Below are 21,586 nucleotides of genomic sequence, written 5' to 3'. Positions count from 1 at the left end.
TATTCTTCTTTTGAACAATGCTGGTAGGTGAGAAAACTGCCCGGCCCCTTCATCCACACCATTGACTGCTTTGCACCAAATGTCATTTTCCTTCACGGAAAAGTGGCGACTCTAAAACTCATTTAATCTGTTTCGTTACACCAGCCAGCAAACCCTCTACAAACACGTACACTCTCACAAACATAGCACTTTTAACGATCGATTCGTTGTTGTACGACGGGTCCAATCGATGCCTGCTTTTGGTCCTATCCATTTTTACATTGTCTTTAGCGTACGATGGTTGAGGCAAGATGGCTGCCTTGTTTCGGATTTTCAACACCGATTTGTTGCCATGTAGCTACCAACCGTTTCACATCCTCAGTGAAATTTTAGCCAACAAACGACACATATTTTGACGAAGGAAAAACAATCCATCTATTCATTGGGTCTTTTGTTCATTGCGGAAAAAGGTCTCCAAATTTCTGAACAAAGTAGAACCGTCTACCACGGTAGGGTTGGCGAAGCTAATGCAGTACTGTATTGCAAGGGTTTTTTTGTCTAGCTGTGCTGTCATTATTCTAACCCCCGGACCGTGCTATCACCTTCATTGTTGTTGATAATGCTGAATGTATGGATAAAATATACTGACTCGTCTAATCATGCTCACAAACATCCCAGTAAACAAGCCTGTGTGTGTGTGTAAAAATCAAGCAGACGACAAAGCGAAACCTCATCCCTTAAATCCCTACCACAAGCGACGGAAGTAGTAGATACCAAACAAATAAAAACACACAAAAAAATCACCCGAAACATCATTAAAACTCAACCTTTTTCATTTTAAAGTCTGTCTGTCTTGCACGATGTCGTTCTAGGAAATGAGTCATTTGCCTTTTTTAATGCTTTCTGCTATTTTGCCTCTTTGTGGTCTCTTTCTGTGATCAGCCTTGTTACTAGAGGGGCGGTAATATCATTCGCTATTGTTTCAATTTGGGCTTCTCTTAGAAATAAAAGCAAAATGTCTCTTAATGCCAAAACAAAACAACCGTCAGAAACCATAAGCTGATGGGTGAAATTAATGCCGTTCATTTTTGGTTTTCGGAACTTTCCTGGCCACAAAAAAAGGTTTGCATCATTTTTATGTTCATTTTGATTGATGATTTTCAGCAATGTGTGTAGAAAATTATTCATTTGTTAGGCACACAATTAACTCAGAAAAGTTCAAACTTTTTGCATGCGTATGTTCAAAAAGCAACATTAATATCATGTAAAAAAAAAAATTTAGTTGATTTTTTCCAATTTTTTAATCCAATACAAGTGGTATTCCTGATGATGATAAATGCCCGCAGTTCGTACACAGCTTACGTTGGTTTTTGTGTACCAAACGAAACAGGCAAACATCAATTTCCGCACATTTTAGCACACCACAGTATGCCACCACTCTAACGACAGTCTAGAGAAATTGTTCACCCCCATCTAACGAAGTAGACCCTCCTCCTTCTGCAGGTAAGTACTAATCTTTCCACGAATTGGTATCATACAGAGCGTGCATTAATGTGATCCGCTACGATAACATAGCTTCGGAAGATGGAAATCATGTTGTACACATCGTCCCAACGACACCCACAAGACCATCAATTCTTCGTCAACGGTGCACGTTAGGATTTCGGGAATGCTCTCAAATCCATCATCACTCGAGCCTAACGTAGCATTCACCTGATGAGCTCAGCCCAAGATGACCCTTGAGCGTAAACGTAATTGGTGCGTCCTTTTCGGTGCTGCCGGCCAACCTGGCCGGTGAGTCGAATTTCAACCTACGGTTGACGAGTGTCTCTGCTTCAAATGGATCTTCATTCATCATATCCGTCTGTTTTTGGGGTAGGTAACAACTACTTGCAATTGTACCAGATTAAAAGCATCTGCTTGCAGTAAAAGACATGTTTTATCTACTCCAACATCACTTGTTGTTTCGGTTTTCACTATTTGTTTCACTGAATGGCTATAGATAAAACTTTAGGAATCATGTCATGGTAGAACATGCACACAACATGAAAATAATATATATTTATTTACATAAAAACACATAAACATTCGGTTCTTTTTCGGCTTTTTCTCATTTCTTACTCATCCGGCGCTACAACCGCTTTGCGGTCTTGGCCTACCTCAGAAGTGTCCGAAACTGTTCACGGTCTCGCACCGTCGTCTGCCAGTCCGCTTACCACCTCACTCTGGGCCTACCACGCTTCCTCTGTCCTTGTGGACGGCCTAAAAAGACTTTAAGGGCTTCATCTTTTGAAAGTCGCAAAATTGTTATTTTTTTAATATTAAATTAATACCAAACTAGCATCAAAACATCAAACAATTCTTCTTTTCTATACTTTGTTTCAGCAACTCTCTGTAGAACTGCTATCAACGTGAAAAAAGACAGGGAAAATATATCGCAGAATTAGTATTGACTCAGAGGACATCAATAATGTGAACCAATGAAAGCAAAAGGAAAGTTCTCACCGCTCTCTTATCTTGTTCTTTTGCTTACTTTAATTTTATCATAATTATTTAATTCTTTTCATTTAGACTAGCTACGAACGAAGCAAAAAGGAGATAGAGGAGATATCTAACCATCTTTAAAAACCAGGCGACCCCATTCAGCTAAAAACTACCATGCGTCTCCATTAGCCTGACGAGCCCTAACTATCATACGAGTAGCCAGATATAACATTCGAGTGGAATCGTTTTTAAATACCACAATCTAAAGTTTTATGTAAATTTTTCCACAGCCTTACCTTTCTATACATGATTTTCAATTCTTTTAAAGTCATAAGCTTAAAAGAAAGAAAAAAGCCGTAGTACGAATAACATCGGTCCATGACCGTGTTTGTCCACCGCTCATTAGGTATAATGCAAAGTTGATAATCATGCTTATGATTTATGGTGACTCAGCTGCCTTACCGTACCTGCCTCTCTTGTACCAGCCTCTTTCGTAATTGTGCAGATCGTGCCATCGATCCAGTCTTGCCACCGTTTGCCTTGTTCCTTCCATTCAGTCTGCGATGATTGATTAGTCGGACCACGTTCACCTACAATGTCCTTCCTACATGGAGCACTAGAAACGTCTCGAAATATCCACCTGATGCCGGACTTAGATTCAAACAAGCACGTTGGTGCCGAACAAGCAATAACGTCTTTCAGAGACTGTGCAGTAAAATATCTCCTTCCACTTCAGTGTGACGAACGCTCATCGATAACGATCAGCATCTGATGGTTCGGTCACCACGGACCACAAATTGACTGTTTTCTCACGCACTTGTCCACCCGCTGCCAGCAGCAGTAGACAGCGTTTTTAAACAACTTTCGCATAGCCTATGTCGGCTGGCTGCTACTCAAGAGCCTAAAATGGCTGCTTGGCCCATTTTATTATGATATATTAATTTCCATTTAAGCATCCAATTTCATACCATCCTTAAGAGTCAAGCCCGGACCAGAGTGTTCCGTGCGGCATCACGGTATCATAACGTGGTATGAAACATTCGCACAACTTCATGCAAAATGAATTTAAGCTACAACTTGCACACACTGCCGAACTCCACACAGATAGTTACAGGATTGACATGGAGCTCAATCATCTCGTATAACTTTATCATCAAAAATATCTTACCTGTATAGTCGGCTAATTCGTTCAATTTATTTAAAATATATTTAAATCAAATGCACCACTCCCAACACATTTGTCAGCTACAAATCATTTTGTTTTAGTTTTATTTTATGTGCCCTCCTTTCGTGCCCATTTTTGGCAGGAGTGTTTTTAGTAGTTTTTTTTTTTGTTTAAGATTCCACATTTCAGCTTGCTCCTTTTCTTCGTTCATCCATTTAGTTAGACTTCTAGTTGATATTTATTTACCTTTTTCATTCATTACATCGTCGTAGCAATAGGAGCGTTTATAGAGTTCAGTATAAAATCAACCAGACTTTTGTTTCAAATACATTTGCTACTATAGACAACCCACCCGATAGTGGGTCGGTTGGAATACTTTCACCGTTTTACCATGTTGAAGTATTGTATTCGGTTTTCTTTTTTTTTTCATCTCCCCTTTAATATCATAACATTATTTCCCTACTGAAGCACATTTATCAAGAATTGATTTTGAGAAATGATTCCATTTGAGCTTCACGATCTTTCTCGTATAATCTAGTGTTTCGATAACAGATTCCCCAAAAGCTCAGTTAAGGTATACGAGTAGCGTTCCGGTTCAAGTCACGCTTCATCTTAGAGTAAAGTCGGTGTCCATTTTTGTTTTGCTTTGCTATAAATACGATCTGTAGTAGAGATTCAATCATCGATAGAAAAATAAAACAATAAAATAGTCCAAAACTAACGCAACAACTCATGCTCTGCTTGTAAATAATCGATTCTGTGCACGCATAGACACATGCCCGCTGCTATGCTTAGCTGGTAGTTTAGAGAGCTGAATTGTAAATAGTTGTAATACGCATCGCACGCACGATCGAGTTATCTTTACACCTACCGTTCAAATAGTGAAGCATTACGCTCTGTCTAAGGTGATGTGGTATTTTTTATTTCTGTGTGTATTGAAAGATTCGTTTTGATACACCTGCATTTTTGTTCCTGTAGGTTTACGAATGTATTTGTGTGTCTGTGTTTTTGACGGTGTGAGTCTGCAGTTATGCAGTCCAATGTCCTTCCCATATAGTAATACACAAATAACGAAAATAAACACATTTATCCGATGTGTCGACGACTATCGCAGGGATGTGCGACATATGAGCGGTTGGTGTACGCCTTGACGGTCAGTATAACGCACACCGTTCAATTAAAGCCTACGGAAATTATGCCTTGGTGTATCACCTTGACCTTGCATATCCTCCTCATCGACAAACGATCACACCTAGACACTATAGTTTACATGCTAAAAGAGTTCATTTCGTTTGACGAGTAAATTCTTCAAATATCCTTCTCTAAACCCTTAAGATACGGTCAGAATTCTTACGATATAGTAATTGTTCGCATTAAAGTCTTATGCTCTGCTCATTTCCGTTCCTACTGTAAAACCGACTCATAGAGACAAATTAATAAACGAATTGGCTCTAAAAACATTAACCAAAACCAGATTTGCTAAACTCAACGGGGATTTTTTAAGCCGTATTTCTCACGCCATTCAACTAATTACGTTTCGTTTTTATAAACACTAAAGCTCGTACTTTTGAGATCTAGCATAATTATACTTGGATTTATGACAGAATCACCCGACATCGCCTTTCTAGTACATTAGCCATAGATTCGAGAATCTGCTACTAACAAAACTAATCTAACAGTTTTTGCTACGTTTACATGCCCTCTAGTAACTTATTTTTGACTTGGCGCCTACTTTCCGCCTTCCACCCTTAACGTGACCTTTTTGCAGTCCCTTGAAAGTACAAAGATGCATTGTGTTTATACCTCAACGACAAAGCCTATTGCTTGCGTTGAACGGCTAATACGAATGTTTTGGATTGTTATGATTACCATACCATCTATGTAGACTGCGTGATTGTATCGGCTTGTGTGGTTTGTGCTTTTTTTATTATGTTTGTAGCATATTTAACGTGTGCTTTTTACTTTCTCTCTCTCCATCTCTCTCTCTATTTTTCATCGGATCTGTGCATGTGGCGGTGAGTAATTATTAATTTAATAATTTCCCAACAAGTGCAACCAACCAATTGTCTCACGGAAACCTAGTAAGTACTCGATTATCTCGGGGAACTGCTGAAGGCGATAATTGTTTTAATTCGTCTTCAAACATATGACAATCGGTGCTAGTGAAACATTTAATACTACTATGGCTGTACGAATTCCATAGAACCGGCTGCATCAGACTTCTTCCTTCGTACCAGAATACAATATTAGTGATAGGCCAAAAGCATCATCCTGGTATGAATGATAGCACTTTTACGAGGAACAATCGACCCGCGCGGTTAAACAAACAAAAACAAACCGGAGTTAGAGAAAGCTTTCCCGCGCCGTGTGCTGCCCTTCGTTCTCGAGCACGAACCGCTGCGACCCTGGCTCACCGTACTGGCTATGATAGAAGTCTTCCCGCATCAGGATGTTCAGGTTGGAGCAGCGGAAGTACAGGATCTCCTGGAACGGCTTCCGGAAGTCGCGGTTCAGCGTGGCGTAGATGATGGGATTGAGCAGCGAGTTGGCATACCCGAGCCACAGAAAGAACGACGACAGTGTCGGGTAGTCATCGTCCATGAGCGGCCGCACCAGCGCCAGTATGAAGAAGGGTAGCCAGCAAATCGTGAACGCCGACATGATGATACCGAGCGTGGTCGATGCCTTCCGCTCCTTGGCCAGCTGAAACCGGAGCTTCTTCTGATGAGGGGAACCGCCGCCAACACTCATCGCCGGAACAATCGAGTCCGGTGGCTTCAAGCTCATGGACGTGGTCGTCGTCGTTGTCGTAGCGGTGGTAGTGCTCGTTTTATCGACCGCTAAACTGTTCTCGAGCCGTGTCTGTGCTCGCTTCTCGTCCTTCACTATTCGCCGGGCGGCACGAAATATTTGATAGTAAACAAACAGCATCACGGCGAGCGGAATGTAGAAAGATCCGAGTGTGGCGTAAATCTGATACCCGACATCCTCACACACAGCACAGAAAGGCCGCTGGTCGGGACCTTCACCGATCGTGTGCTTGTTGCCGAGGATGAGCAATGGCGGCAGGGATATGCAGGCCGCGGCCAACCACACCAGCGCCACGCAGAGCATCATTCGCCGGGGCGTACGCTTCACACCGTACTCGAGCGGTTTCGTGATGGCCCAATACCGATCGACGGAAATGGCGCACAGGTTAAGGATGGAAGCGGTACAGGACAGCACATCAAACGACACCCAAATATCACAGAACACGCGCCCAAAGTTCCACTCGCCTAGCACTTCGTACATCAACGCCGGTGGCATCACTAGGCAAGCGACGCACAGGTCCGACACGGCCAGGGACACGAGCAGATAGTTGCAGGGACGTCTCAGTTTCCGCACCAGACACACGGCCACACACACCAGTATGTTGCCGACGATCGTGCCAAATATCACAGCTAACAGTACGATGCAGATGATCACCTTGCGGATCGTGTCCAGGTCCAGCTCGTGCTCGGACAGGGTCGCGTTCGCTAGCGTCGAGACACGATCGTCGCTACCGTCGTACCGCCGGCGAGTGGCACACCGAGCGACCCACCGATGCCGATCGAAGCCGCCGGACCGACGATGGCCTCGCCGCTGCCACTGCCCCTGCGTCCCCACCATCCCCGGTGAATCCGTGGCCGAAGCCATGGTCACCGGTTGTCTGATTGTGCGCCAGCAACACTGCGAACGGTGTCGGAATGCTGCTCCCCGGCTCAAGGCCCACCGTTGCACTGCCACCTACCACCGTGGCCAAAATCGTTGACGATGTCGTGCTCGGTATTTGTTGATCAAACCCGCTACGCTCGGTAACGATCCCGGCTGACCACACTGTGTGTGATTGTTCAGCTATTCGCACCTGCTGTCGCTGTCGGGCCACACCAATGTCATCCACCAGCAGGGAACCAATTAGCGTATCCATATACACACATGTATAGTAAGGAGTGCTGCTTTATGTTTCACACCGTCACACGCATTACACAATGCAAACAAATAGTTACACTTCCAGCTCAGTTCAGCGCTCAATCGTTTCATCTTTCCAACGGCTTTTTCCCGTAGAAAATCGTTAGGATACGCAACAATGTACGTAACTACTCCTTCTACCCACGGTTTCATTAACCTTACACACACTCACTTTCTTTCTTCTCTCTTTCTGTTTCTACTGCTGATATGTATGGAGACCTTCTTTTACTTCCTTCAATGCCACTCTATTTCCACTCTGCGAGCTAACCCTTCATAAGTCATTTTCTCTTAAACATATTCACAGACGCACACTGACACACAGCCACACGTGCACTCTTTCTCGTCCCCTTTCTTTCGAGCACTCTAACGCAGACAGTTTTCTAAGCTAATTACTGTCCCAGCCACAAACCGCTGAACGTACCGGACGATACGGAAAAACCACTCCACCGATGACATCCATCGACCAGGGTCACGAGCGAAGCCACAACTTTGACGCAGGTTCTGTCACCGACAGGCATGGCTGGACATTTATTGCCGTCAATCGGTTTCAGCTTCGAGCTTGTACAAGTCAACCCGAACCCCTTTAGTCCAGATCGAGCATGTGCGTGTGTGTGAGTGGGGAATTTTTACGACCCCTGTTTGTAGAACTTGATTACTGAAGGGACGCCACACCGAGAAATGATTTAATCCGCCGCGCTACACACGCTCCCGGACTCGGTCCATCCCCGGATCCGAATGGTTTCGGCGTGTTGGGTCACAGGTTTAAAATGATTGATTGCCCTGTTCGAATGTAGGTGTCGGGATGTCGTACGGGACGGGACGGGCGCTGACTATGCGTGACCTGACAACTTCAGATTGAAATGGGTCGCTGCGTCCATGTCGTCCGTCCGATGCGCGTCCTGAGCTGTTGCGTTAGATTGATCGGTGCCATCTGAAATGAAATGGAAAAACAAGCAATAAGATAAAACACGATTTCCACACAGGGGTTCCGGTAAATGCTTCCCACTCGTCTACGCATGGATGTATGGAGTAAACAAACTCAAAGCATTTAACAAACCCGTTTCTCCCTAGCCTAAATCAACCGAATGAACAACATGGTGTAAATTATCAATCAATAGTTTCGGAGTGGGTAGAAGGCTTTACCTACAAGTAGCTCTAAGTACCCTTCAGGCAACGATCAACCATACTCGGGGAAAGTTTTCCCTAAACTTTCGCTTCATGTGAGTTGTTAACTGGACAAACAAGCTGATGCAGGGGAATGCTACACACTTGAGCATCATCGATCTGGTGTAAGGGTAAACAGAAAACTTTCCCCATTTGATACGTATAATCCGATTCCCGATTTATTCCTGCACCCGGCACCAGTCAACTGTACAGTTTTCAGTAAACTACCGACCAAAGTTGCGTGTAAGGTAGCCCTTTTCCCCAATCAAAATGAAGATTCAATTAAGTGATTCAGCTATGTTTCAGCATATTTTAAAGTTTTGCCAGTTTCATTTACTAATGACTGTACGAGTTGCACTGCACATAGAACATGGTCGGCTTGCAAGCTGTTGGTTACAGGCATCAAGTCGAAGTAATTGAAACTCACTTCATAATGTGCGAAGTAAGTGGTATAGAAATGCAATCAAGCTTATTGATTGATAATTATTGATGATTGAGTGAGGGAATAGTAGAAGGCATCGAAACTCCTTTCAGGTTTACCCAATTAAATTCAGACATACATAAGTAGCGAAAACTACCTAAAACCCAACAAACAAACTGCAGTCATAAAATCTGATTGTTTCATTGAACAATTTTAAACAGTGAAACTGTTGTTTTTTTATTGCTAATGCTCATTGCCGACATGTATATCGATGCATTTCCAGTTGCTTGCCACCGCTGGCGATAAATCAGTTGAAAAGGGTACAACACACAAAACCCGTGCCACATAAATCATTCGCTTAAATCGAAATGCATGCAAATGTTGCTCATTACATCCTCCCCCAAAATCCTTCCATCACACACAATGATGAGGGAACCCATACCTGTGCTCGTTAGCGTTCTCCAGTTTCATTTAAAATGTGCCATTATGTTGCTGACTATAACGTCATAAATCAAAACTGGTTCAATTGCCCTTTTACGATATTGTTAAAGTTTCAAGTAGAACTGATTTATTTTACACATTTAACACTTTGATAGATTGAACGTACAAAAATAACATTCATACTGGTTGTTTAACCTGTTCTGGAAGCTAACATGTACGTTCCTTTACCACAATCTAAAGAATAGGTGTAGGAACACTGTGCAAAACCGCTGCATAACTGGATTTGGCGTAAAGCGCAGCACAAAGCAGCATTATGGTGGTTTTATGTTCCACCTTTTTTGTAATTTCCTCCGTTGTTTCGTCTCTCTGCCCTTCCTGTGGCGCTATGCACGTTTCAATTTTGAAACCTAAAGTCTCGCCTCCCTACGTTTTGAAACGTTTCGTGTGCGCTTTTCCGGTCCGGAAACCAGTGCAGTAAAATTTACTCTTACTCCACGGGTAGGGATCATAAACTCGCTCGCCGCGTAATTTTTTCTCCCATTTCCTGCTGCATGTTGGTTTCGTTAAAATTTTAAATTACTTTTTTTTTCGGCTTTGCTGTACCCAGTTTTGCCGCTCAGGTACTGCTAATCATCGAGTTGGAGAGTCCCTGGTGGTAAATATTTCTCACCGTTTTTTTCGATAAGGGCCCACTAGCTCCCTTCGTTCGTTCAACTGTTTGTAATTCGGATGTGGGAAACAAAACTTTCACCATGGTGCAGTAATGGTTACACTAGCAGCGACACAAAACGGTATAGCGACAAACAACTGTAGAAATGTTTCAACACGGAACCCCCACATCACCGTATTGTCCTCAAACTTTCCCCATTGAATGGAGAACAAGGTGCCATCACAATGAAAAGAAAAACACCAGAATCCCTGACAGCCACAAATAATGAAATTTATTCACCGATACACCAATTTTTTCAGTCTACCAAAAGAAACTCAAAAGCAGAATCGTAACGTTGCATTAAACTATGATAAATGGCCGCACCAAACGTACCTTCCGAAAACAGTTCATCTGCCGTGTAATGGTTGGGTGGCTGTTTTTGCTTTGTTTTTTTGTGGATTTGTTTTTCAGTATTTTAAAGGATCGTATCGCTGTTGTTGGAACATAAAGACCCATGAAAGGAACTCTAAAGCCGCGCAGCACCCATGGTGGATAGGAGTAACACGGCAATGTTGGTTCCAACCATAGCACCTCCGTACACTAAGCCAACAGCGTACTTTCCAGTTCGAGGGAATGGGCCAGCTTTTTCATTAGCAAATCCCGGTTTAGCTTCTGCGATACTTCGACGAAAAAAGCAATCCGCTCGTCGGGCAGACGACTTTGCACGAGCTTGGCCGCCGCCCGCAACTGCACGGCCAGCTGCTCGAGATTATTCTGAGCACAGAAGGCTTGGGCGATGGTGAGCAGTCCAATAAGCTGCCACAAGTGGCTCCCGCAAGCGATCGCTTCGTCGATCATCCGATTACCCAGCACTTTCACATCGTCCAGCCATCCGTTGAGCAGATGCTGCCTTGCCATCTGGTAGTCGATGAGGCAGTGCTCGATGGGATACTGAACGCGCTGATAGCGCCGTTCCAGCTCAGCAACCTTACTCCTGCGAGGAAACATAGAATAAAAAAACAAACCCAAGAATACACATCAACATATGGATTTTTAAGGCTCGTTTCCCGTGCTTTATAAAGCAAAAACAAGCCGTCCCCACCTACTTGTAGCTTAAGTAGTCATGATCAGGCTCAGTTGGGTCTCGGTAAGTGGAAATGTCGCCAAACACGGGGGCGACCACCAGCGTTTCCTTTGCCGGCGGAACGGCAAACAACAGCATCAAGCGACGGTCCGGTGGAGCATCCATCAACCTGGGAGGGATACGCAACCCGTCCAGAATGGTCAAACCGATCAGATTGCACACCTCTCGCACCAGTTTACCCTTCTCGGGGAGTACCCGCACCGTTGTGGTCTTGTAGAAACCGTCCAACACATCTCCGCCGTACCGCAGTAGCTCCTTTGTCTTGCCTTGCTCGCGTAGCTCGTACATGCGATCAAATTGGTTGTACACTGCACGGTACGCACGGTACCGGAACTTGAGCTGCTCATCGATTTCATGCACCTCCCGCCGATGGTTCGTCTGCGGTCCAAAGCGACCGTGCCGCTGGCTGTACATTGGAAAACAGGCCTGGGAAAGCCGAACCCGGCCCGATACTTTCGTGTAGCATTCGTCCACCAGCTGAGCCATCGCACGGGAGCTTTGTCGCGTTTGTGGTAACTGGACAACCGGCCCGTGTCGGCCCGATGGCAGCAACTCTTCGATAAACATCAAATCCTCCCATCCACGGCCAAGATGAATTTGGCCAAGAATTTGCTTGTTTTTCTGCCACCTGCTCCCGCAACGGTGGCTCCTTGCGCACCGTTTCCAGCAAACTGATCACATCACACTCACCCGCCTCGGCAAGAATCTTCCAACGGGGACGATCAGCCGACCGCTGGCGGAGCTCCCGCTGCTCTGCCACTATCGCTGGAAACTGATGCTGATACTCGAGCAGCGAGGCACCGGCCCGGTCGCCCAGCGTACAATCGAAGGTGGATAGAGCGAGGTCTACCTCATCGGTAAAGTCCTGCTGACGATGACCACCGGCCGGATGCTGTTGGCGTCGTCCGTTTGCCGACGCAAGCAGATGCCCCTCCAGATCGCCCGTTTCGTACAGCGCCCGGCAGTGCAACAAATTTCCCGGATATTTTCGAGCATTACGAATGGTTTCCAGTGCCGGGAGAGCCTCGCAATACTTCAACTGTGCCCGGGTCTTCAACACCACCATCGACTCATCGTCTTCAGACACTCTCGTCGATGCTTCGGTGAAGCTGTCGATAGCACCGCCCACATTGCCGTGCCGGAGCTGGTGCACACCAATGTCCCGGACCACTTGCCACGCTAACTCCGGAGCGGACATTTTCGTTCAAATTTGCTCACCCTCTTTGGCCTTTTCGGTTCTATACGCGAGGGCACTTCAAACCGTAACGAATGACTGACATTTCAAGAGCCTAGCCTACTATATTGCAGCAAACTCAGCGTGCCGATTGTCGCAATTCTGCTGAAGCAGCAATTCAGACGAGTATTAAACTTTAACATGATGAAGTACATATTTCTGCAAAGTAATTAAACACTTTTCTTGCGGAAGAAAATCCACTACATTTTAATTATGTTAAGAAATGATTTAGCAGCTTTATTGCAGCAAAATGAATGTCGCTTTAAATTCCTTTAAATAGTTCTCACCCCGTTAGCATGCTAACGGCTATCGGAGGGCAATGAAGGAATTTCTGCAGCACTGAAAGAGCGATAAACCCACTGATTGCATTCTCTTACCATTCTTTGTCCTTCTACTCTCTGGCCGAAGCACAAAGTTCAACGCATTTCTACCCCCGAGACCCAACCGCGGTTTAAACAAAAGATTCACTCTTTCTTGATTGCCTCGGGAAACCACAAACCCTGTACTTTAGCCAAAGGTATTGATGGAAGCCGATGCACGTTCTTGTTTAGCAATTCCTCGCTCCATTGGTACGAATCTCTATCTAGATACAAATTGCTTTGCCTCTTTTTTCCAGTACATTAGAGACTAAGGCAACGCTACGATGAACGAGCAAACAAGACACCACATCGCAAACAATGCACTGCGCGAATCTTTAGAAGCGCATTTCAACGCCAGTCAAGTTGGGTGGATTGATTGTTTCGCTGTAGTGTACGAACAGGTCACGACAATCGATAAGCTGACCTCCCACAGCAGACTTCAATGGAAAATTGCACTTTCGCGTGCCGCATTTGCGGGGGTTGATCGAAGTCCATCATCGATGTTGCCATTAAAATGCGATTGCCGATGGTTTCGATGATGATCGAACACGTGCACCGCACCCTGTATCAGGGTCAATGAATGGTTCCCAACGCATGTGAAAACAACACACTTTCGGATACACAAATGTTTCTCACCCAAACATCCAACAACAGCAACCAGTAAAATGAACACGTACGAAACGAACAAGCACCTAGGTTTGAGAATTTGTTTGGTGTGAGACCATCTAGACACATCATGGTGGATGTGTAATTAATGATGTTAAAGTTGCGCCGATGATGAGCGGATTATCGATGGAATCCAAATTATATCACCAGACCGTATCAACACTCGTTGTCCCGACCCTTTCCGCTGTGCCTTGGGACGTTGTTGGGCACTTTTTTGCGTTCGTGCCCGTCGTACAACCCCACTAGTACGCACGCACGAACGAACGCCCTTCATTACGCACCGTAAACGCACCGTGCAATTAAAAACGAATTACCTGTGGCTCGGATACACCTCATCCTGTATACGGTGGCCCTTATCGCCGTGTGCCTCTAACGCACAGTTTGTACGGTAGGATGGAACCGAGAAATTAAGCTCTGTGGGCGTAATATCGCCCGCAGTAGTAATGTGATTATCCGCGGATGGGCGTCCAATGCGACCCGGCAGATAATAGACCTTATTTTCCTTACTTCGGTACGACAGGATAAGTGGATGGGTGGTTGGTTGTGCGCAAAGCCAGAAAAGGACACAAAAGTGCCGCTGGTAGGCGTCTAGCGTCTACCACTACACATAATGAGCTGATAATCATTCTTTGAATCTAGATAATCTTCTCAAAGCAATCTCTTTTTCTATCAGTCACATAGGGCGAAATATGAGCTGACACTGAGGAAGGTTGTTTCGTTGGGGAATCAATCAATGCTTGATGATTTAAGTTTCTCTGTAGAAAGCAAATAAGTAGGTATCATTTGCTAGTTTACTGAGTTTAGTGTTATTGTCAGGTACATTAAAGAAGCCCTTCTGGACTTCGAAATAAATTTCAAAGTCCGATTGCCTTCGCACAGGCTAACAGGTACTTTGATAGCGAAGAAGGAAGCCATCCTACACGAGTTACAGCGTTACCGTTTGAAGTGAATGCTGAATTTCAATTGGTTTATTTTTTGCGATATTCATTAAAATATCCTTATATTCGTAATCGTATTAGTGTTTATGCTATACGTCTTAGTGTTTGGATATGTTACTACTTTCTTAAAATGTCGCTATGTTTCGAGAATCGATACTTCATCTGCAAATTGTGTTTTTTTGTTATTTCTGAGATTGCGACCGTTACTACGATTGCCTAAAGTATTTATGTAATTTAAACTTTTATTTTCAATTTGCATTTCGTGTCAGACACTACTTAGTTGCAACAAGTTCCTTTCGAGAAATGCTTACTTAGTTGCAGCCGTCAATAATCATGTGATGCGATCATGCTTGATCGTTGCACAATATCAGGTGGTTTTTTGTTTAAACTAGTCTATGAATTATTACGAATTTCTTAGACTAAAAAGGCTATTTTTTCAAAATACAGATGTTACTTTAGCGGTACAAATGAAGCTCATCAGCCAAAGGTGCTAAAATAAATAAATAAAAAGCAACCAGCATTTTCAATTGTTGTATTGGACATATCGTTTCGAAACTCTCTTTAAATGTTATAATAAAAGCTGTCACCTTGCTTCAACAATTTGTGGCACGAAACAACATATGTTTTATTATCATATTTTTACAAACATTCCATTTGGAACAAATCGATCGTTTCGATCGCTTGATCATTTCACACAACGAGTGCCTGTTGTACAGCCAATCAACGTCTAACCCAATTTTCTGTACTATCTATACCTTCTCTCACCCCACGGCTCTTTATTTTGCAGTGTTTGTTCACTCTTCAGAGTTTTGTATTATTATCTACAATCAATCGCTGCAAATAAAACACATCGCATGCTGCCCGCCTGTCGACACGACGTCGACACTTGAGTTATTTTCGCCAGAACTTCGAATCTAGCTCTTTCTGCGGGTAATGGCTCTTTTTTTCTTCTTGTGATTCAACCACACCCCTTTCAACGCCCCATACATTCTATTCTTGATACTGGCTCGGACATTCGGTGAAGGAACAAGCTAAAAGAAAAAGGAAAAAAATATAAAAAAAAACACCACCAACCGTAAAGTTTTTGGCACAGATTCCCGGCAACGGTTACTCACACACACACAAACACACTTAAAACCAAAAACAAGTACCGCACTACGGTAACGATCGATGCTGGAGTGCAAAAAATCTGGGTCAAGAGCTTCAGTGCGCTTTCTTCTTTTCGGGACGGGGTTCGGGATGTAGTCAATTCATTTCCCGTGTTCTGAAATGCCAAGGTTCGAAGGCCTTGAAAAGTTTTACGACTATTTTGGCTAAAATATCGGCAGCCGAACGTGGCATTCTTTCCCACAAGGTCAACGAAATGATACAGTGGAAGTTTTTACGACGTGATCTACACCATTCGCTGATATTGGATGGTAGAAAAGCAAAAAGGAAAGGAAAACAATCCACTACGATAGCGTACCGTGACGAAATTGTTAAATTTACTAGCGTCAAGAACCCGTTTCCCGCAACGTTTATAGTATGAGTCTATTTCACAGCTAAAATTACATTACAACCAATCTCTGTGCGCTTTAAAAAAGCACCCAATGTGTTCTTCTGCTTCCATTCGTGCGGAATCCATCATGAACAAAATAATGTCCCTCTGCTACTCATTATTCTTTACAGGACACTTTCCATAGTTTATTGCTTCTATTATGCGATGATCTTACGATTCGGTTCACACGCCAAATAAACCTGTCAGATAGGCAAAGCTCACTGAAACGGGATTAATTTCCTCACCGACCAATTTTAAGCATATCCGAGTGATCGTCAGTATTTGTTTGTATCGTAATGGCATTTTCCAATGTCTGACCAGCTTTCGGTAAAACTTGACTTTCGCTTAGTTTATGGGACTTTCTATACTTTCCTACATTTGGACGTGTGGGGTTATCTGCCTTGAAAAATGAGACAGAGCAAACTGAGGAAGAAACGGTTTTCCGCTTGGCAGACATTTCCGTTCATTTCTTCCGGATAATCGGGCCCGCCCGGAACCAATCTTTTCGCCCGCTTTGTCAATTCTATTCCGGCGTTTTGCTTCTTTTTTTTTGCAACACATCGTGGAGAGTGATTTGTTAGTGCAGACGGAAAAGCGAAATCGAATAATGGAAAGTTCAAGCAAAAGATACTGCCACTCTGTGTAAGCACACAACACAGCCAGACACTTTGATATTGCTACCGGTTATGACAATAAAAGCTCAAAGGAATCGAACATAACCCACATCGCACTCACACACTTACACACACAAACATGGGAGTGAGTCAAATGCATTAGAATAGAAGATACTTTTCTTCATTCGGTCACTTTTCTTTATGTTCGGAACGTACCGTTAGCACAAGGATAAAGAGAACCTGTGAATGTGCAGTCAACAGAACTTACTACAACTCGTAGCACGCATAATGGGCAGAAAGAGTTGATGTTTCAGTGTCCCCTAATAAGACGAAGCACCAGGGCATTGAGAAATGCATTTCTCCATATAGCAGAACATCAAAGTCGATCTCTTTTCTTGGGAAATGTAAATTTACTCTCCTTTGAAGTGCAATAGTTCGTACCTGGCATGGACAGTAAGCTTTTTCGCTACTAGTTGCATAAGGAAGACTTTCGGATAAGAGCAGAAGAAATATCACACATTTTCTTTTAATTTGAAGAAAAAATATCGAAGGTCTTTTTTTGCTTTGCTGACGTAAAAATATTGAAACAGTCTGTTGCAACCGGATCAGATTGTTCTGGTCCGTTTCGCCATCGATACGCTTCACCCATCCAATACGCCGAAAGGAAGCGCTTCCATCCCCGTGGCCAAACAGGTAATCGAAGAAACCAAAATTGACATGTTGGCTAAGACGACTTTTCCGCTTGACAACCGGCCGAAATTCGAACTCCGTAACGCTAGAGCTTCCGTTTCTAGCTACCTTGTCCTAGTCCACGCACGTGGTGCCCATTTATCCTCCTTGCCAGGAAAGTAGCTCCTCATTGGCTGCGATGGACTGATGGAAGCAGATGGATCGTGAGCGAAGCGAAAGAAAATACAATTATCTTCCCTAACGTACGATGGACTGCCGGCACAACGCTATCGAAAATCAATTGATTTTCTATTTTACTCCCAATCTCTGGCCTCGCTAACACCACGCTCGTAGTTCGTTGCTTTCGATGGCCTTAGCTTTTTCATGGCCATCATAGTCCCTTTCCGTCTACCTCGAGTCCGACTGAAAAGGAAAAACATTGACTGCCACGGAAAACGAGAGCCGAGAGCCGAGAATCGGGAAATGAAAGTCAAAATGCGCATTATCCACTTACACCGAGCGCACGGTCGGTATACGTTTTATTGCATGAGGTAGGGATATAAAAACGCTTGACGTTTCCACTAGTGTTCGTGTTGAACCGGAATGATTTGATATCGGTCAAATAAAATTGCTCCCCAACCTTCTACGAGCCTTTCACAAGAAAACAATTTGTTAAGCTTTTCTTTTTGTTTTACCGGCTTTTTTTAGCTCTCCCATACTTGATGTTCAAACCAGACATCAACCCAAAAGTTCTTCTGTACAATTTATATGTTTGTGAAATATTAATATTGACCGTTGACAAGGTTAAACAGGTGACATATAACACAAAGCATAACTGCGAGTTAGATTTATGGGTACCATTTGTCAGTTGCATTTTGTTGATAGAAATGTACAATGGTTAATGGAACAAAAAAACATGACATTTTAATGCTCTACATTACTACTTGAAAGAAAATAAGTTGAGCAGTATTCTAAAATGTTCAATATCCTCAAAGGGTGATCTAAAGCAGTGGTCTCCAACCTGCGGTCCGTGGCGTTAACAGAATTGGTTCGCAAAAAAATGAGTTTTTAAGAAAAGCTTATAACAATACATATCGTGTAATTTTTTCCCACAATTCAGATCAAATTTTCTACAGGCAACTTTGAATTAAGTGTACAAAATGTATGCCCTCAATGGATGTGGGCCGCAGTTTGGAGTTAAAAGTTTGTAGAGTACTGGTCTAAAGAGGTCTAAATGAGTAGAATGATTGTACCAAATTTGTTTTGAAACGTCTGAATGTTCATTATTCTTTAATCAAATATATTTAAACCACCGACAAACCGACGTGACACTGGCGTTGCAAAAGTGTCCCACACAAAAGTACTGTCATTTACCAGTGAGGCGATCACTTCTGTCAAAGTAAGCTCTGTTCACTGCTGCTTCGATGTAAACAACTTTTCTAAATACAAATTGCGAAGGAAGTGTGAGACACGATTTTGTGAGAATTATTGGACAAAACACCCAGGAAAATCATTTTATAAGTTTCCAAATTAATGCAAAAGATGTGAGAAGTACATAAAACAATACGCATTGGAATTTGCGAAGAAAAACAAAAAGGGGATTTAGCAGTTTCTTCTCTGTGTCAGTGTAGTAAGCGAATCATTATAGAGATGGCGCTAGTGTTTAACGTACTTTCATTTGAAATAAGGAGAAAACTTTTGAAGCTCATTTTGTTCGAAGTGTCACGTCGATTTGTCGGTGTTTAAACTACCTGTTTAGCTCAAGCACTAAAACATGAGACGGTACAATCTTAAATGACAGATTTCAAATTAAATAATATGTATACACACACATCCGTCACAAACGATCTATAAGATAACGATACGATTATTCTATTTATCATCCATCAATTCAATGTACCAACAATACATATTAGCCATTCCGGTTTCTATGAAGCCAACGAATATTTCAGTCGCTTCTAGCGGCATTGGATACAACCCGTATAATGCAGTGTTGTTCAAACGATTGATAGCATGGTCCAGCTAGCTTGTCCCCCAGCGCAACAGTACGATCATAAACATTGCCGTTCGGGAAACGAGATACGAGAAGAGACGCATTTTGGTCGCCCATTCAACCGGTAAAAGGTTCTTTCCCGGTAAGTTCATTACGAGGCTAGCTGATGTGTGAAATTCGTCCATTGTGAAGTATGATCGTCTCAAGCAGCAGAAACCGTGCGCTTATTCTTTAGACACTTTGCAATCACATACGCACCGACGTTAGCTTCAGCAACGATAAGTCACCATGGCATCTGTACGTTTCCATCGTGCATCGTTGAAAACAGTCTGAAGCTATCCCGAGAACATTTCCGGCTTCGTAAAGGCACTTTTGCAACGAGCAACGTGACCATCCTTCCAACTTCTTATTTTGAAGGGATACTTGAGTCCATTTATGCCGCCTCTTACATCCAGCGGAGTAAAAATTAGGACTTCTACAGCTCACAGACACACACGCACACAGGCGTTTTTTTTTTCTTTTGACATCGAGTAAAGCTTCCAACTTCACAGACCATGTAACGTACGTGAGCAGTAGTCCCGAAACGACATGTTCTTTTATTTAAAAAAAAATCCTTGCTTCAAATTAACTCTCAAGAATGTCCATTGTACTGTAGAAAGCGAAAATCGGAAAACACATCTGCGAGGTGAGACCAGCTCATCTGAGCCGTTCTTTGTTAACACGTCTTAATAAGACCTTAAATGTGCCCAATTTTGATAAACGCTTTACGGTTTAGCTCATGTCGTTTGTGATATGTTTGGGTTGTAATCTCAACATACTAGTGGCATGTTTTTTATCTATCAATGACATCGTCTTTTTTCAAAGGATTATCAGCCTCCTCGACCAGCAGCATGTAGCTTAAAAAATAACTAATTTTAAATCAACAAGCAAACTAATCCTCCAACAGCTTTTAATGCCAATGATACCATATTTAAATGGCATACTCATCAATAATTTGGACACTCTCCCCTCGATGACATCATCATTATCATCGCCACTACCGTCATCGACGGGTCGTCAGTGCTGCGATTAGCAAACCACTCTAAAGGCATAACCTGGAGCCCAGACTGCCTGTCCGTCTGGCGCTGATTAATTACGCGCAACGACCTACCAAAACGATGGGTCATTAATTTTTCGATTTTCACTCCAAACCAAACGACAGCTACCCGTTCGCGCGGTCCAAACCAACCAAGTACTGCCGCTCGGATACGACACGTCCGAAAAATGTACTCTTTCTTTTGCTCTCGAAGCTCGGCGTACCGTGAAATATGTCTTAACTTGTAAACATGCCTGTTGCCGCCTGCTGCAATCCGTGATGGGAATGGAGCGATAGTTTTACTTCAAGACGCTACGGATAATGCGCCAAAAACTGCAACGAATCGTGTGCAGTTGCCTCGCCTAGACGGGGCCATCACTCATATACGCTCCCACACACTCACATACACAACCATCCACAGAGACAGCAACATGAACGAAGACATGAATAGTTTACAAATATATCGTCAGCTTGCACCTCCATTGCTTGCTCCCGGTCCAACGGGCACCACGCAACAGGAAATTCATTTTGGTTCGACCAATTAAACTGACATAATTTAATTAAAAGAGATTATGAATAAATTAAAATAAATTCCATCCGTCGGCAAGGCATCCGAACCGTCGTCGAGCTCGGACCAGCACAACCATACCCTCTTCCCGTTTAACTCTGCGAAGAATGCGTAGCGTCTTGAAAGGGCGGTTGGGTTTGCGTGTCAATCTTCAATCGCTAGTGGAAACCACGTACACACACACACACACACACACACACGTCTCACTCAGTGACGGCTGTCTAAGGACGTGTCTGATTAATGCAAATGCTCATTACTGGCGGGCGAAAAATGCACGCCATGCCGGCTTGTGTGATTTCAGTGAAAGATTTGTTTATTTTTCCGTCTTTGAAATGGCACACTTGCGCATTCGCGTATTCGTTTGCCAAGTAAGCGTCATCAGATTTACGGTGACATTAATCAGCAGCTGATGCGGCAGTTCACACAGAGCATGCACACAACTTTAACTAAAAGTTTATTAGGTTAGTGGATTTTTGGACTTTTTCATAATGTTATGAAA

General features: G+C 43.4%; 1 protein-coding gene, 1 long non-coding RNA gene and 1 pseudogene across 4 annotated transcripts in view; 1 reads left to right on the top strand and 2 right to left on the bottom strand.

Annotated features, from left to right (window-relative positions):
- Positions 1 to 1,411: 1,411 nt before the first annotated feature.
- Positions 1,412 to 2,439, top strand: LOC120895724. Its single transcript, XR_005738374.1, has 3 exons — positions 1,412 to 1,482; positions 1,555 to 1,854; positions 2,365 to 2,439. It is a non-coding gene; the product is annotated as an uncharacterized LOC120895724 (long non-coding RNA).
- A 2,254-nt stretch (positions 2,440 to 4,693) lies between these two features.
- The window catches only part of LOC120895195 (5-hydroxytryptamine receptor 1-like), a 48,152-nt gene continuing 31,259 nt past the window's right edge, over positions 4,694 to 21,586 (bottom strand). For all 3 annotated transcript variants that reach the window (XM_040298311.1, XM_040298312.1, XM_040298314.1), the window contains one exon: positions 4,694 to 8,546. In XM_040298311.1, coding sequence (XP_040154245.1) covers positions 5,972 to 7,303 — 1,332 coding nt within the window. In that variant the 5' untranslated portion in view covers positions 7,304 to 8,546 and the 3' untranslated portion in view covers positions 4,694 to 5,971. The remainder of the gene's footprint in view (positions 8,547 to 21,586) is intronic.
- On the bottom strand, positions 10,557 to 12,725 carry LOC120895194 (annotated as a pseudogene).

This window comes from Anopheles arabiensis, chromosome 2 (assembly GCF_016920715.1).
Source record: "Anopheles arabiensis isolate DONGOLA chromosome 2, AaraD3, whole genome shotgun sequence".
Taxonomy (NCBI): domain Eukaryota; kingdom Metazoa; phylum Arthropoda; class Insecta; order Diptera; family Culicidae; genus Anopheles; species Anopheles arabiensis.
Note: the sequence above shows the minus strand (reverse complement) of the source record. Positions and strands in the feature narration are given on the sequence as shown.